This window comes from Tursiops truncatus, chromosome 15 (genome assembly GCF_011762595.2).
Source record: "Tursiops truncatus isolate mTurTru1 chromosome 15, mTurTru1.mat.Y, whole genome shotgun sequence".
NCBI lineage: Eukaryota > Metazoa > Chordata > Mammalia > Artiodactyla > Delphinidae > Tursiops > Tursiops truncatus.
Genome location: NC_047048.1, coordinates 85,321,954 through 85,340,253, shown reverse-complemented (window position 1 = coordinate 85,340,253; position 18,300 = coordinate 85,321,954). Strand labels below are relative to the sequence as shown.

Genomic DNA, 18,300 nt, shown 5'->3' with positions numbered 1-18,300 from the left:
GGCCTGGCCCCGCCGGCCTGCCCGCGCACCCTACGCCGTTGGCGCCGGCATGTCGGGCCCCGGGCAACCGGAGCCGCCTCAGGCGGGCGGGCCGGCGGGCCCCGAGGGCGCGGACGCGGCGCTGGGCGAGGCGGGGCTGAGTTTCACGACCACCGACCTGAGCCTTGTGGAGATGACCGAGATCGAGTACACGCAGCTGCAGCACATCCTCTACTCGCACATGGAGGCGGCGGCGGCCGACGGCGAGCTCGAGACGCGCCTCAACTCGGCCTTCCTGGCGGCGGCGGCGCCGGGCGCGGCGGCGGGGGGCTTCGCGGCGGCCGGGGGCGCGGCGGCGGGGGGCGCGCCGCCCGTGTACCCGATGCTGTGCCCGCCTGCGCTGGCCGATGGCGGCTTCGCGGGCGCCAACCAGTGCCTGGGTCACATTGACTTCCAGGAGCTGCGCATGATGCTGCTGGGCGAGGCGGGCGCGCCCCCCGCCGCCGAGAAGACGCCGTGCGCCGACGGCCCGGGCGCCGGCGCACCCCGGCCCAAGGCGCCCGACGGCGCCGGCAAGGAGAACGTGGAGGGCGCGCCCGAGGCGCGGGCCAAGTCGGCCGTGCGCGTCCGCCTGGAGGACCGCTTCAACAGCATCCCAGCCGAGTCCCCGCCAGCCCCGCGCGGCGCGGATCCCCCCGAGCCCGGCATGGCGCTCAACAAGTGGGTGCATCCCCCAGGGAGCGGGCCGGGTGTAACTAGGGTCCTCTGCAGAGAGGCACCAGCCTGGGTCCGGGTGTAAACCAGGGTTCTGTGCAGCGAAGCACCAGGCTGGGTCCGGGTATAGACCAGGGTCCTCTGCAGAGGCCACCAGCCTGGATCCGGGTGTAACCAGGGTCCTCTGCAGGGAGGCACTAGCCTGGGTCCGGGTGTAGACCAGGGTCCTGTGCAGAGAAGCACCAGCCTGGGTCTGGACGTAGACCAGGGTTCTCTGCAGAGGCCAGCGGCCTCACTGCAGCTCGCATCTTAACAGGGAGCAGACCTCAGTGGGTCTGGAGGCTGAGCTGAAAGTTTGTGTGGTCTGTGAAGCACAGCAAGCAGATATTAAGTACACAGCCTGCAGCATCACCTTTGCAGTGTGCACTCAGCGTCTGCATGCGGAAGAGAGATGAGTTGAGATAAGTGCACACATGTTCCTGAGGAACAAAGGTTTTGTCCCCAAATCACTCACCTAAATGTCAGGAGAGACCTCTGCTTCCCCCTCTGTTGACTCAGGTTGAGGCTGACCTCATCTTGCACAGATGCATCCCCTGGGAGGAAAGACGTCATGTTGTGAGGTTCTGAGTGTAAAATGCAGCTTCATCCTTCAGCCAGACTGCCAGCCCATAAGTGATCTCGCAGCAACAACTATCGGAGAGGAGTCGCCTGTCTGCTAGGGTGTCTCCTCAGCTTCCTGTCTGTCCCCACCCTGTAGTTTTCCCCATTTTGCCCATAGTCGTCAGATTTTGGAGGATGGCCAAAAAAACAGATTGGTGTCAGAAGTGTGATGGGAAGGGAGGTGTAACTAAAAGATGACACACAGCCACACCTTCCAATGTGAGGAAGAAAGTTTGAACTTGTCCCCTACAACACTAGCTGATAATTGTCTGTAGAGATTTCCATGATGGGGGGCATTCATGGTAACAGATTCAAGTTCCTATCTAGAAAATCAAATGTTAGCCTTTAGAGTGTGATAGTTAGTGATTGTGGTGTTTCAGGAAACTTACCTGCCACATGCTCTTCATGTGTTTCTGGGTTTCTTTTGTCTTGGCAGTTTGGTAACTCTTATTCGCCATCCATCCGAATTAATGAATGTTCCTCTCCATCAGCAACAAAACAAATGTACAACATTAGTGAAAAATAAAACTGCTGCTGCAGCCACTGCTCTGCAATTTACATACCCTCTGTTTACTGCAAATAGTTGCTCTGCTAGTGGAAATTCTAATCTTTCACAAACACAGGTAGGGAAAATGATTTGCGAAGCTTTGCTCTTCTGTATTAAATGGATAAATTGTATTTTAGTTAGGCCCCAAGGATTTTTTTTTCTTTCATTGAGCTCAATAACTTTTTTAAATCGAGAGTATTTATGTGGTTCGGGGATATTTAAAAATCCTTAGTGCACCTAAAGTTCTTCAAGTTCATGTGAATAGCTTTGACGTTACTTCTATTAAAGTGCATTTTATTTGTACGTAGAGAGGAGATTGTCACCTGTTGATAAAGTTCCTGTTGCTTCATTTTTTTCCAGAGTTCTAGTAACTCATGTTCTGTACTTGAAGCTACCAAGCATCAGGATATTGGATTGCCGAGAGCATTTTCTTTCTGCTATCAGCAAGAAATTGAATCCACTAAACAGACTTTGGGTAGTAGAAACAAAGCTTTGCCTGAGCAGGTTTGGATTAAAGTAGGAGGTAAGCGATAAAACAGAAGCTGGCAGGTGCTTTCTCCTCCTGCCTGATGTCTTTGCCCCCCCCTTTTTTTTTTTGGCCATGGGTGGGAGAGGGGAGAGAGGTGGTTTATAAACAAATGAAATGATCTCGGAAGCCTGCTTGCATCTTAGAAATCCTTCCGTCCCTCTGCCCAGTCACCTCACTTTGAACATCCTTGCGAATTTTGAACATCACGTTTATACTTGGCCTGGAAACGTTGAGTTTAGGGGCTGCTTTTTCTTAACAGTAACCTCCTTAAACAGAAAAATGATAGACTTAGGTACATTTTCGTTACCTTCAAGTTACTGACAGCACTTTCAGGTTTTTTTTTTTTTTCTCTTATTTCATACTTCATGAGTGAGGCAGGAGTCTGAAATCCGCTCAGACCTTTAGAGGACGATCTGCAGATGGGCAGAGGATTGAGTTGGGAGCAAGAGGCCATAAGGTGATACAGAAAGTTTTAGAAATAAACTTCTGAAGGCAAACTTTGCTTACCCCTGACGTTAACCCTCAATCCGTTTTTCCTGGGAAACATTCTTTTTCGAGCTATCCAACAATAACACAGCTTACACTCAGCTCTTCGAGAGCTGATAAAGACAGGGTAGGGATGCAGCTCTCCTTCTTTCTCCCACGCCAGTGATTAGTTTTCCATTGTTCTTATGACATTGCTCGCGAAAGTATACGTTAACATTTGTAAGGTAGAAAGGTTAATGTTAAAATAGTCCCTGTACTGACTACTCAGCTGAAGAGTATTAGCGATACTTGCGAATTCCTCTCTATGTCTTTTGAAAAGTTCTCACCATTCTGAAATGTGTGTTAAGGGGTTCTTTCACCGTAGAGGGTTTGGCTTTGTACGGTACCTGGGGAATGCACATCACCGCAGGTACTAATTAGACGCCTGCTGTACTTTGATAGAAATTTGACATATTTCTGTAGCACAGGTCAAAGCTATGATGTGATTACTCCTTTTGTGGGGGGGAATCTCACTTGTAAGGTGAGGGCATGTTTAATCCTAAACCACTTAGGTTTTGTCCTCTTCTGAGCATTGCAGTTAGAATATCAGTTGTCTATTAGGATAATTGCACATCAAGAAAATCTCTTGGAGAAAATATTTCAAGTGTTTTTTTCCCCATTCTGAATATCAGAAAAATCAAACAACTTCTTGGTTTTTTTATTCATAGATGACAGTTAAAATGCCTGTTGATTTAAAAGGGGGACTTTTGACTGTATTGCTGTATAAGCTGTATTGATTACGGAATACCTGGGGTGTTTATATCTTGGATCGAAAATACCAAAAAATATATTCAGCATTCACGAGGGTAAGTTTAGAAGACCAGAAAAATGAAAATACCACTTTTTCCTTCTTTTGCAAAGAAGAAGCGCTGTGTAAGCAAGCAATAAGCAAGAGGAGTCGGAGTAGGATACGTCAGCTGGACACAAACCTAGAACGAAGAGCCCTGGGAGAGCTCCAGAATGTGGGTGAAGGCTCCGCAGCAGCGCAGGGTGCCTGGCAGTCGGTGGAGTTGTCCCAGGCCACCTTCGGGGAGCAGACCCAGAGCGGGCCCCAGCGGGGCCGGTCCCAGCGCAGGGAGAGGCACAACCGCATGGAAAGAGACAGAAGGTAATGCGTGACGTCGGTGGCGTGCAGTTGTCTTAGACGCCGAGCTGATGACAGTGGTGGTGGTGACGGGCGCCTTTTTGTGGAAAACAATGGTGTAGCCATTTCTGTGTTCAAGGGAGGGAAAGCTGGCTAGAGTCAGTGGTCACCGTGCTTTGCTAGGTGGATGGGGGTACCCGAGACCACCCCCAGGTCTGATGATTCATTAGGAGGACTCATGGCTTTGATTTATTTTGGACGAAGAACCCAGCAAAGTCGGCAGAGGCGCATGGGGAGAGGTCTAGGGGCCCCAGGCGCCAGCTCCCCAGAACACCTCTCAGCGGAGCCACTCAGGATGCCTGTCACCCCCCAGCACTGGTGACATGTTCCCGGACAGCAAAGCTCCTTAGAGACTCAGGGCCCTGGATCCTACTGGGGGCTGGTCGGGGTGGGGGGGGGGGGCATTCCCTACCTGGCACGTGGCCAAGTCCCAGACACCCAGAAGGAAAGCTGGTGTTTATAAGCCAGTGGCCAACGGTGGTGGGAACCCCCCCGAAATCTAAGTTCCCAGGTGCTGACCGGGGCAGCCTTCCTGGGAGGGGGGCCGCCTGCGTACTGGCCTACTCAGTTTTGCTTGGCTCTTTTAAGGATATTGAAGAAGGAGGAAGGTACAGCTTATGTAAGTTGTTTTATCTGTGGATTTTATTTGTGCTGCTCTGTGGAGAAGCAAAAGGTGGTTAATTTTTCTGTTATAGCTGGGTACGGGATGAATCCCTAACTTCGTCATCTGTTGAGTGCTTTGTACCAGTTTCTGTTTTAGGCTCAGGAAATAGAGCATTGAGCAAGACAGATATTCATCTCTGAACCTACAGTGTTGAGCAGTGGAAATTTATTTATTTAAAGGGATATATTAAAGCTAGGCAGCTAGATACCTTTCCTAGGGATGTGTCCGCACATACAGGCCAAGCGATGGGCATCACTGAGCTCACCGCGAATTATAATGGGCATTGTTTATATTTATTTAATAAACATTTACTGAATACCTACCATCTGAAAAAAAGCCTTATACGTACTACGTGTTGACGGTAAAAGTTTTCATCCTTACTCTGCCATTTCCTAGTTTAACAACTTCCTACACACTCTTTACCTCTCCACCTGAGTCTCTCATCTATAAAATAGGGATATCACCTACTGCGTAGACGGGACACAGGAATTAAACAGGCTGGAATGTAGTGTCTGGCCCAGTGCCTGCAGTTGCAGAGCATCTAGTGAGTCCCTGCTGTTGCTGTTACCTTACAAGGTTGCTCTAGAGTTCTGAGTGTACAGGTGGGGAAATAGGAACAAGGGCCGTATTACCTGAATGTAATACGTGAAAGTTAAAAATGGTCTAAGACTCCAGGTGGGATGTAAGTCATCCCTAAAAGGACTGGATTTGGGGATATTCACAGGCTGGTGGTCTGTGGTCCTTTATGAACCGGGGCGCCTTGGAGAATCAAAGCTGTGAATCCTAGCTTCTGTGACTTCCTTGGCACCTGGGGGGCAGGTGAGTGAAAGAATGTCCTGCCCAGAAGAAACACACACACAATTTTGCTTCCAGTTTCAGGGGGTTTGGGTCCATCCTTGGTCTAGAGACTTGGACCTGGTCCTTGCTCCTGGCCCAGGAGAAGTAAACGGGAAACTTTCCAGGGAGCGTGGCTGGGCTTAGTGGGCAGCTGAGGGTGGGCTGGCCGCTGTAGAGGGGAGCCCCGAGGTGAGGGCCTGCCCTTCCTACGCTCTCAGTGGCCAGGCCGCGAGCTGATTCCTCAAGACACACAGACACCTGCTCTATTCCTTTGTTCTGCTTCAGCTTCTCTATGTGATCACTTTGGGTTTTGACTGTAGGCGCAGAATCCGCATTTGTTGTGATGAGTTGAATCTTTTAGTCCCGTTCTGCAACGCCGAGACGGATAAGGCGACGACGCTGCAGTGGACCACAGCGTTCCTGAAGTACATTCAAGAAAGACACGGGGATTCTTTCAAAAAGGTTAGTATCTAGGCCAGGATATTTTCAGAATCCTGTAAATGTATCCGTGTTGTTATTTATCCTTTTTCCTCTAAGATGTCCCAAACTGTCCTTTGTTTCCTGGAACCAAACGTCCGATGCTGAGTCCAGTGTGAATAATGCCCTGCTCGTCACTTACCAAGGTGCTAGCCACAGCCTGGATGTGTGGTCAGCTGGCAGTTAGGCCCCTGCTCTGTGCAGTGGATTGTTTGGGGGCTTAAAGGGGTTTCAGAGACCTGCCTGTAGGGTATGATTTTTTTTTTCCCCCTCAGAAGATGTTGTGAAAGGGATAAAGCACAAATAGGAAAAAAAAAGAGGCAACTAAATGTCAAATAAATAATCTGGATTTCAAACATGTTCAGAAGGCAGAGAAGAGAAACACTGTGGCCTGGGGGATCGGGGTGGGCGCTCAGGGGCTCGAGCATCTCCGTTCCTTAGGGCAGCCAGCTCGACCTTGACCCTGTCTGTCTGGGCCGAGGAGCCATTGATTCCCTGCAAGCCCTCCAGGTGGGAGCGGATGCTGGGTGTGAGTGAGGGTCCCACCTGCCCCCTCCTTGGGGGTTCAGATGAGAGAACATTCCCTGCATTGGCTTCTGTGCTCTGCCTTGGGGGGACCTTGGGTCCAGGTACCGGCCTCATTTCTCTGGGGATCAGGGCGCGTGGGATGAGGCCTTAGTGAAGAGCGGCCTGGTTTTGCTGCTGGTCCCTGCTGTCGTGTAGTCGCTGCCGTTGACGGCAGCACGGGTCTGATTAGAGAACCGAGCTGAGGTTGGCACTATAAACGTGCAGCCTTTTGAAAAAGAGCCTTCCGTATCTAGATCCTGGGGGAGCGGCCGGCCGAGCGCCCCAGGCTGCCTGGAATGAGGCCCCTTGGGCTGAGTGCTAAGAGTTTGTCTTCTCCGTTTCCCTTTTCTGTGCCCACGTGCATTTCCATCTTGTGTGTTTCGTAATTCCGTCAAGTTCCTTATTTTCATTGTATATTTAATTGCCTTTTAAAGCAATACCTGCGTCAAGTTTGTGCTGATTGGATCATTTATGGTTATTTATAATGTGGTTACTCTTTAACATTATTTTTTAGCGATAGACTTGGTTTATTGTAATAAAATAAAGCTTTTATATTTAAAAAAATGATTTAATGGTTGGCTCTGTGTACCTAATAGTGGTAAATTATTATTTATATGATCCATTCAAATATGATGAAGGTGTTTGCAACAATAAAAAAACTTAACTGTCACTATCTGTACTCAAAGATTAAATAGGTTAGAAACTTATGGACATTAATTTTTATGTATATTAGGCTTCCTGAATATTTCTGAAATGTAGTTACATTGAATTTGTAGATTGTTTCTGGGTCGGATTACAAGACCCATGAAGAAACAGGCCGAAGTGACGTCAGTAGCAATTTGGGGGGAATTAGAATGTAGGCAGCTTAAACCCTTGTGTCCTTCCTGTTTCCTCAGTGACTTTCCCCCTCTTACTTGCATGAACATTTTGCATTTTGAAAGATGTGATACACGAAAGTCTTCAGTGATTTTCCTAAATTATTTCAGTACACATCTCATCCCACAGGTCTGTTCCGACTCTAACCAGGCTTCTGTCCGAGACACTGGGGGCACCTTGAATAAGACAGAGACCCCGTGGGCTGGAGGGAAGCGGCTAACAGGTTGAGGGTGAATGGACCACCTCCATCCCGGTGTGGGGTCTGGTTGACATGCTGCAAAGATGACTCTCCCTGCTGCGCAGCAGGGAGACTGGACTCCAGGAGGAGAGATTAGGGGTGGGCAGGAGTGGAGACACAGACCCTGGTCAGAGGCCGCAGCGGCTCTGCTGAGACTGGCCAGGGCCCGCGGTGCTGGATGTAGGGCTGCTGGGCAGAGGAATTGGGGTCCACGGTGGGGTGTCTGGCTGGAGCAGCTGGGCGGGTGGCGCTGTTTCCTGAGATGGGAAGACGTGTGGAGAAGCAGGATGGGGTGGGGCGGAATCCACGTTCTGTGTCCGACGGGCTAGGTTTTCAGTGCCCAGGAGGCGTCAGGTGGAGGAGTTGAGAAGGTAAATGAGTCTGCAAGCAGGTGGTTCCCTTTGTTTTATTTTTCTACTGAGCACAGAGTTCACTGAACACCTGCCCTCCCCTCACCTAGTCTGAGCCGTCAACATTTACCATGTTTAACACACACGTGCACACGCACAGCACAATTTCAAAGACAATGACGTATCATGACCCTTCACCTCTAAATATTTACGCCTGTGTCTCCCATGTAACGCCAGTGCCGTTTTCACACCTCACAAGGTCGATAGTCATTCTCTTCTACCATCTACTACCCAGTCCGTATTCTCATGTCCCCCAGATGTTCTAAAGGTGACTTTTATGGCTGCATTTTTTCCCAAACCAGCACCCAGCCATGCTTCTGTGTTGCATTCAGTGACGTTTTTCTGTCTCTGAGCTATAGCAGTCCTCCCTACCCCCCAGTTTCTATTACGGCACTGAGCTTTTGAAGAGATCGGGCCAGACAGGTGCCTGTAGAACCCTGGATTTAGATGATTCGTTGTATTTATTTATGGTCATTAAAAATTTTTATATAATTTTAAACTTGCAGGAAAGTTCCAAGGTGAGTGCTAAGAGCTCCTTGTGTGCCCACCCAGGTTTACCCAGAACCCCCAGTTGTTCACATTTTGCCCCATTTGTTCTGTCTCTTGCAGTCTAAACCATTTGATGGTAAACTGTGGGCACCATGTGCCTTGATACCCAAACACTTCAATCGGTGCTTTTAACGAATATTACATTATCTTACATAACCAGAATACAATGGCCAAAATCAGGACACTTAACATTGGTGTAATACTCTTATCTAATTCAAATTTTGCCTCTTGTCCCAATAACATCCTCTACACCATTTTCCCCGGTCCAGCCCCAATCCAGGATCGCTGGTGACGCAGTTGTTGTGAGGTGACATTTTGGGGTCGTGACCTTGAACCCTAGCCAGGCTCTGGGGCTGCGGGGCAGTCTGTCACCCTGTGCTTCCCTCTCCTCTGTCCTGTCACCATCACAGTCGTTGGGCAGGACGGTGGCGCTGCCCCCCTGCTTTGTCTTCCCTCCTCCACCTGAAGTTGGGCTGGGGGCCCGGCCCGCACCCACGTGTCCTTGCGCACCAGCCCCAGTTATCAGGTGCAGCCGTACTGTTACTTCTCCCTTTCCTGTGCAGTAGGAATTCTGTCCTTTTTATTTTAAATTTAGTTTATTGCAGTGTGGTTGATTTACAGTGTTGTGTTAGTTTCTGGTGTAGAGCCAAGTGACTCAGTTGTGTGTGTGTGTGTACATATATATATATATATACACACACACACGTATATATATACACACATTCTTTTTCATATTCTTTTCCATTATGGTTTATCACAGGATACTGAGCATGGTTCCCTGTGCTGCACAGGGAACTGTAACGCTCTACAGGGTTAGGACCTTGTGTGTCCATCCTGTATATAATAGTTTGCATCTGCTCACCCCAAGCTCCCACTCCATCAATGCCCCACCCCCACCCCCTTGGCACCCACCAGTCTGTTCTCTGTCTGCGAGTCTGTTTCTGTTTTGTAGATAAGACACAGCATTTTATCTGTTTCTCACATTTATTTCTCACGTTCTGATCAGTGCAGATGGCAGTTTTAAAAACGTGTTGGGGCTTTTCCATTGTGACCTCTTATGTGGTCAGTTTTTTAAAATCCTGTGTTTATTTGGAAAGGACGTGCATTCTCGGTTCGGCGAATTCTGTATGTTTATTAGGTTGAGGTTACGAATTGTGGTTCAGGCCTTTCCTGTCCTCTCTTGTCTGTCAGACCTGTTGTTCTCAGAGCCCCCGTGGCATCTCCCACCGTGACTGGCCTTGTCCCATCTCTGTGGGGCTCTCAGCGTGGCTAAGTGTCGGGGGCGCACCCTCCCACCTGGGCCCCAGGTCTGTCACCCCTCTTGGTTTCATTAACCCTTTTCCTTTAATTCTCTCGTCTCTCTGTACAGATGACACCTGTCTTCTTCCTCTTCCTGACTTCCTGGTATAATTTCTCGACATGTAATTGGAACGATCTTTCTTTTTCCCACTAAAAATAGTTTTTATTATTGGCCTTCTCCTATTTACAAATTTAATGTGAATATCCAACTTTGACCAGACGTCATCTCAAGGTGTCTGATGAGTTGTAAAAATCCCTTAACACTCAGCTATTTCACTTAAGTTTCGTTGAAATAGACACTAATTGAGAGAGCAGGGTAACAATTACTAGCTTACCTTTGACGCAGTCAAGGGCGGGAGGTGTCCACTTGTCTCCCTCTTTCACGGTCACCCCAAGTTCCCATGAACTGAGTCCCAGGGACCTCGTGAGAGTCTAGATCGAGCTACACCTTAACCCCACTGCTGGCAGAACTATTCAAAATAAAGACGGGTGCCCAGGGCTCCTCATTTTATGATGATTGTTTAGAAAAATCTCTTGAAGTACCTTCTTGCATCTGAGAGGTGATTGTTTTCTTCCTCTGACTTCTACTTAGGTATTCTCAAAGGTCAATTCTGCCTTCTCAAGTACAGGCAAATATTTTATAGCTGGGCTTTGGGTGTCAGAATATAGAAACCAATGTATCAAACCATGGTTCATCTTACATTGCATTAAGACCCGTTGAAAACCTTTTAAACTTTGGGAAGGAAATTAGAATGTGTTTCTGTGCAGATATAGCTTCTGAGCATAGACAGTTGTTGCAAATGGCAGATGGCCGTGGCTGGGATGCCACGTAGCGTGTGGACAGGTGGAGGGCGCCAGCCGTTCCAGATGACTCAAAAGTCAGAGCAGTGGCAGCAGAGAGAGCGCTTATACTTCCCTTCCTGGACACAAATTAAATAGAAACCTATTATAGTCCAGCAACAAAGAGACAGCACAATTCAAAAATGGGCAAAGGACTTGAATAGACGTTTGTCCACAGAAGATAAGCAAATGGCCAATAAGCACATTTAAAGATGCTCAACATCACTAATGATCAGGGAAATGCAAATCAAAAGCACTTTAATGGATGTGAGATACCAGTTCACACCCATTAGCTGTGGCTACTGCAAAACAAAATAACAAGTGTTGGTGAGGATGTGGAGAAATTGCAACCCTTGGGATTGCTGGTGGGAATGTAAAATGGTGCAGCTGGTGGTTCCTCAAAAAGTTAAACATAGGGGCTTCCCTGGTGGCGCAGTGGTTGGGAGTCCGCCTGCCGATACAGGGGACGCGGGTTCGTGCCCCGGTCCGGGAGGATCCCACATGCCGCGGAACAGCTGGGCCCGTGAGCCTTGGCTGCTGAGGCTGCATGTCCGGAGCCTGTGCTCCGCAACGGGAGAGGCCACAGCAGTGAGAGGTCCATGTACCACAAAAAAAAAAAAAAAAAAAGTTAAACAGTTACCCAAAAGAATAGAAAGCAGGGACTTAAACAGATATCTGTATACCAGTGTTCATAGCCGCATTATTCACAGTCACCAAAAGGTGGAAACAATCCAAGTGGTGGAAACAATCCAATCAACAGACGAATGGAGAAGCAGAATGTCTGTACAGCCAATGGATTACTAGTCAGCCATGAAAAGGAATGAAGTTCTGACACATGCCTCACAATATGGATGGACCTCCAAAACAGGATGCTGACCGGGAAAAGGCAGACACAAAAAGACAAGTACCGTATGATTCCACTTACATGAAGTACCTAGAGTCATCAGATTCATAAAGTCAAAAAGTAGAATGACGGGTGCCAGAGACTGGGGGAGGTGGTTGGATGGAGGGTACATGTTTAACAGGGACAGAGGTTCAGTTTGGGGAGATGAGAAAGTGCTGCAAATAGATAACGGTGATGTTTACACAACATTGTGAACGTACTTAAGCCACTGAATTGTACACTTACAAATGGTAAAAAATGGCAAATTTTATGTTATATATATTTTACCACAATAAAAACATTTAGACTTAATTGTGTAAGAATGCTATGCTTTAAAAAAAAAAACTTACAGAAATGTATACACGCACAAAAACGGAGAGACTAGAATAATGAACGCCCGTGTCCAATAACTCAGCTTCAGGCATAACTTTGTTTCACCTATACATCCCCATCCTCCCACCGTCACTGAATTATTTTAAAGCACTACCAATTGTCATATCATTTTCATTCACAAATGTATCTCTAAAAAGAAAAGGGCTGTTTAAAAGCACAACCACGTCATCATCAGCTTCCTTAATCTCCCTCCCTGTCCAGGTTTCTCTGATTGGCTCACAACTGTCTTTTTACTGTGGACTTACTTAAATCGGTATCCAAACACTGCATTTGGTTCGTAGCTCTTATGCACCTTTTAATCTGTTCTGGCTCCCCTTTCCTATTTTCCTTGCTGTTTGTTTATTGATGAGGCTGAACGTTACTGAACCAAATTTGGGTCCACTTGCCTGCACACAGTAAAGCCAACTTGCTGACACCAGTTGCGGTGAAAACAAGTGCAGCGTTTACTGCAGGTGCCAAACAAGGAGTCTGGGCAGCTAATGCTCAAAAGACCTGAACTTCTTGTTTGGCACCCGCAGTCAACGCTGCACTTTCTTTCACTGCAACCCAGTGTCAGTAGATTGGCCTTACTGTGCGCGGGTGAGCGGACCCAAATTCAGTTCAGTAACAATTTTTGGTGACCCAGATGGGATTTCCAGCCCATCTGGGATGCCAAAAATTGTTACTGAACTGAACTTGGGTCCGCTCGCCCACGCACAGTATTACACATCATGATTAGCTATACTCTGTGACGACTTCAGCAGAGAAGTTTTTTCCATATAATGTTTTTTGTGTCATTTAATATACTACATAATCTTCATTAGTTTAATATTTCTCTCTGAGATGCTTCAGGAGCCCTTTGGAAAACTCAAAGTCAGCTAGAGAAGGAAACTTACAACTGTTGTCGAAAGCAGCTCGATATTCCAGGAAAACTTTGCTGTCTCAACGGAGAGAGAAAACCACTTCCAGTCTGCACCAGCTTACTTTTAATAGCGAAGTTCATTTAGTTAATTAAATTCAATCTAATATGAGCCAATCTTGACCCCATGCAAAACTCTTTCCTTAAAGTTCCTTTTCCACAAACCTTTCATCACTTTCTGTATCTGTATTAGTTTGTCCATTATTTTTTCCCTAGCCAGAAACAACCAGCCCTGGGACGAAATTATTCTCCCTTTTTTCCCTTAACAGAGATATTTCCATTCTTTATACCTTCTCTCACTGACAATGTATATCCTACTTTCTGTACACACTGAAATGCTTCCCTTATTACTTTTAGTAGTTTAATTACACACGTATTACAATTTTTAACCCTTAAAAACTTTAATCTTTACTGAAAACCAAGAAGCGAGTAATTGGACTTTTCTTTATATCAGCATGTTTTGATTGGCAAACTTATGAACACACCTCTAAAAACATACGTTTTCCTATAGCACAGTTTTTCTCTTTAATGTAGTACAAGACGTGTATCTAATAAACTCAAACATCTCTAGCTGTTTTTCTCTCTCATAAGAAGGCAGGAGGTGAACTTAGACTTGTCTAGTAATCGGTGTTAACGCTCAAAAGACCTGAACTCCTTGTTTGGTGCCTGCAATAAACGTCGCACTTTCCTTCACCACAACCTGGCGTCAGCAGGTTGTCTTTACTGTGTGTGGCGAGTGGACCCAATCTGGTTTAGGGACAGTGTTGGTGATTGAGGTGGGTCCTGTTCAGCAGCTGTCTGAGCACCTTTGTCTCAGGGGCAGCCCCAAGACCTTGCCGCCAACCAGCCATCCTCGGCCCACAGCGCTTTTGATTTTTGTGATAAAAGAAACAAGGCACTTGCACTGGCAGGTTGAGATGTCTTTGGTAAGTAATGGAACTCACGTGTGGTGACACCAGAGTATTCTTCCCTATCACATTGACTTCTATAGCAGAATATTGGTTGGGATTTTCCCTTTTGCACTAAGGCTTGGTCATTTGGCTTTTTTTTTTTTTAAACAAATTTATTTATTTATTTTTGGCTGCATTGGGTCTTCGTTGCTGCACGTGGCTTTCTCTAGTTGCGGTGAGCGGGGGCTGCTCTTCGTTGTGGTGCGCGAGCTTCTCGTTGCAGCGGCTTCTCTCGTTGAGGAGCTCGGGCTTTAGGCACGTGGGCTTCAGAAGTTGTGGCATGTGGGCTCAGTAGTTGTGGCTCGCGGGCTCTAGAGCGCAGGCTCAGTAGTTGTGGCACATGGGCTTAGCTGCTCCGCGGCCTGTGGGATCTTCCCAGACCAGGGCTCGAACCCGTGTCCCTTGTATTGGCAGGCAGATTCTTAACCACCAGGGAAGCCTGGTGACTTGGCTTTGTCTCTGATGGGGCATTGGTTGGGAGTTTCCCTTTTCGGGACTAGGGAACCTCGACCCTGAGGGACTGTTTTCCATTGCATCGGTTGGTTTGTTTGCTTGATATTTGACAACAGCGGCCATGAATAACTAAGAAATGAGTGATCAGAGCTCTGTTCCATCTTGTAGTCTAGGGTATATTTTACTAAACTGGTAAATGTTCAGCTGTGCTCCTATAAAAAGAAAAATGTTTTTTCTGACACCACATGGCCACAACTTTCTTCAGACTCTGGAGAAAATTGGTTAAGATGAGACTCTTTTGAAATTCCAAACCTGGTTCTTTTTTGCCTATGCAGTTTGAGAAAGCTGGCTTAAATATTTTCTCAGAATTCTGACCCTCAGAGAACAAAAATATTTCTAGGAGAAAGCTTGAAGCCATAACTCTTACCATGTCTTTGAAATGCAAACACAACCCACATTGCCTGAGACTTCAGCCTGGGTTAATTAGTAGAACTTCAAATCAAAAGGAAAAAAAGGGAAAGAGCCTTTTTAAACTCAAGTAGGTAAATTTAACTTGTTCCAACTGTTACAAAGTTTTACGTTTGCTGGGTGAGTTGCCATGACACGTGAGGTCATGATTTCCTATCTTTTCATTTGCATTTTGTTTGTTATTAAAACAGGAACCCTCATTTGGGAACTTGAGGGAATTGTTGGACTTCACTCTTTGTTTTTGTCCTGCAGGAAATAGATTTTGTTCTTCATGCGTGTGTGTGCGTGTGTGTGCGTGTGTGTGCGTGCACGCGCATTTGTCTCGTGTGTAAGTGTGCTGGTGTGGGAAACTCAAGCTTATTTCCTGAATGCAGCCCCTTGGGGTGCATTCTCCAGAACTGGACCACTTTCAGTCACAAACAAATAAAATGTAAAAAAAATGATTTTCCTTTGTAACATGGCCTGGCCATGATACTCCATAGATTCAGGAAAAAAGTGGCCTGTTAATGGATCCTTAAATTATGCTACTATTATGCAGTTAGGGCTGTTTTACAATAGAGAGGGAAAATGGGATCAAATTTATAAACTAATAAGTTTTTTTATTGAAATATAAGCTATGAGATCTCCGGATGGATGGATGGATGGATGTCTTTATATAATATTGTCATAAGTAATAAAATAGAGATAAATGGGATAAAAGCTTTCAGGTGAACTCTTTAGGAATAGTCGTGTATTAGTTTTTCCGGATTTTTGGTAACTTGAAACTTTAGTTTTGCTAAATTAAGTTATATGACGGAAATTCATTAAAGGTCTAAGTCATTTTTCATTAAGGTAAAATACTGGAACATTGATTGCTGGAGAAGTCTAAGTTTATCTTCTCTTGTCTGCTTATGAGAGAGAAAAAACTAAAGATGTTTGGGCTCATTAGATACATGTCTTGTACCACATTAAAGAGAAAAATTGTACTATAGGAAAACGTGTGCTTCTAGAGGTTACAGAATGTGCTCATAAGTTTGCCAATCAAAACATGCTGAATAAAGAACAGTTCAATTACTTGCTTCTTGGTTTTCAATAGAGATTAAAGTTTTTAAGGATTAAAAATTGTAATACATATGTAATTAAGTTACTAAAAGTAATAAGGGAAGAATTTCAGTGTGTAAAGAAAGTGGGCTAGGGGCTTCCCCAGCGGTCCAGTGGTTAAGACTCTGCGCTTCCACTGCAGGGGGCAAGGGTTTGGTCCCTGGTCAGGGAACTAAGATCCCGCATGTCGTGTGGTGTAGCCAAAAAAGAATGGAAATATCTTTGTTAAAGGGAAAAAGGGAGACTAATTTTGTCCCAGAGCTGGTTGTTTCTGGCTAGGGAAAAAATAAGGGACAAACTAATATGGATACAGAAAGTGATGGGAGGTTTGTGGAAAAGGAACCTTAAGGAAAGAGTTTTGCATGGGGTCAAGACTGGCTCATATTAGATTGAAGTTAATTAACTAAATGAACTTCGCTATTAAAAGTAAGCTGGTGCAGACTGGAAGTGGTTTTCTCTCTCCGTTGAGACAGCAAAGTTTTCCTGGAATATTGAGCTGCTTTCGACAACAGTTGTAAGTTTCCTTCTCTAGCTGACTTTGAGTTTTCCAAAGGGCTCCTGAGGCATCTCAGAGAGAAATATTAAACTAATGAAGATTATGTAGTATATTAAATGACACAAAAAACATTATATGGAAAAAACTTCTCTGCTGAAGTTGTCACGGAGTATAACTAATCATGACATGTAATGCTGCACGTGGGCGAGCGGACCCACGCTGGGGTCAGTAACGTGACTACTGCTTCCTGCAGGACATCCCACCTTCTGCATCTTGCAGACCCGTGTCTTTTGTTTCCTGGAGGCCGATGAGCTTCGGGTGGTTTGCGTGCACCTGCCTTCTCTTTTTGTGAGCTTGAGACTGACTCAGCCATTAAAATTGAGGCCTTTCACAAAGTGTCTAGAGGCGTAGTGCCATGAACTTGACCCGCGGCCGGCAGGGTGTTGGGGAGTTAGCTCTTGGTCTGGCCCCGTTGCCACGCCTAACACGAGCAGTCAGTGGGGCAGGGGCAGGGGACAGCAAATGCCCATGGCAGGAGGGGTGTGTCACGGTACAGAGTGTCTGTGTGGGGTGGTGGAAAGTTCTGGAAATGGATGGTGGTGATGGTTGCACAAGAGTGTGAACATACTTAATGCCACTGAATTGCAAACTTACAAATGGGCAAAATGGTAAAGTTTATGTCTGTGTTACCACAACGAAAATAACAAAAAAATATGGCTGCTTCTAAAAAAATATCAGAAGGGTTTACAATATGGTCAGGCATTTTGAGAATCTATTGGAAAACTAAATAAAAATACACGTAAAGGTAACTATTTGAGACAAATGTTTGAATCCCCATTTTTATCATCTGTATCCCCTTACAGGATGTGACATACGTTTGTGAGTGACACCTTAACTATATATTTTGAGGTGGTTTAGCTCTTAATTTCAACCATTTGTGGGTTTTTTTGTTTTTTTTTTCATTTGTGTTTTTGAAGATAACAGTTTTCATGTCTGTGTATATTGTACGTTAATGGTCATTTCTCAACTTTAGGAATTTGAGAGTGTGTTTTGCGGTAAAACTGGCAGAAGGCTAAAGTTGACCAGACCAGACTCCTTGGTGACGTGTCCCACACAGGAGAGTACAGAGTAGCCCAGCTATGGAGACCAAGTGACTGACTGGATGTGAGCACTGATGTCTGGGAAGCAAACGGCTGTTCCTTCGTGACCCATAAACATTTCCTAGGACCCTGGAACTCAGCTCTGATAGTCTGACTCTAAAGGGACATGATTCAGCTGATGGGACTCCAATGGGGACTTTGAAAGCACATTCTGTAAAAATATTTATCTAAAACAAAATGCTTACCGATTAACGTCCTCTTAGACCATTTGGGGATGAAGACATCTTGACAATTAGTAAGTAATTTTTCAATTATCTGTCTGATTCCATCATGTTTTCTTAACATGATAACTTGAAAAATTAACATCCTTTGTAATTTCTTTAGTCTTAGAAGGTACATTGCTTTTTACTTATTTTATTTACATTTTAAATATGCCCCCTTAGCAACTAGAACAAGTTAAATTGTTCTTAACTGTAAGTAAGACATTTTATTTCATTTGTCTGTCGCTTCCCCTTGTAATGATTTCTAGCTGCATAGAACTGTATTGCAAAATGCAGTCCTATTTTAAACCTTTTTGCTAGAAATTTTCCAGAGATCTCCTTTAAAGGTACTTGTGTCCGTAAATGAAATACTTGCTGGATATTAGACTGCTTCAATGCCCTCATTTTCGTATTGAGAGTCATTACTTTCTGTGTAATAAACTGTAGTGTTTGGAACTGAGGTT

At 45.8% G+C, this 18,300-nt stretch overlaps 1 protein-coding gene across 1 annotated transcript; it reads left to right on the top strand.

Moving 5' to 3' along the window:
• Nucleotides 1–18,296, top strand: TCFL5 (transcription factor like 5). Its single transcript, XM_004332579.4, is given in 7 exon segments — nt 1–699; nt 1,790–1,976; nt 2,261–2,423; nt 3,816–4,062; nt 5,920–6,061; nt 17,510–17,598; nt 17,600–18,296. Coding segments are annotated over 7 exon segments (1,509 nt in total). The 5' UTR covers nt 1–49; the 3' UTR covers nt 17,631–18,296.
• Nucleotides 18,297–18,300: the final 4 nt, after the last annotated feature.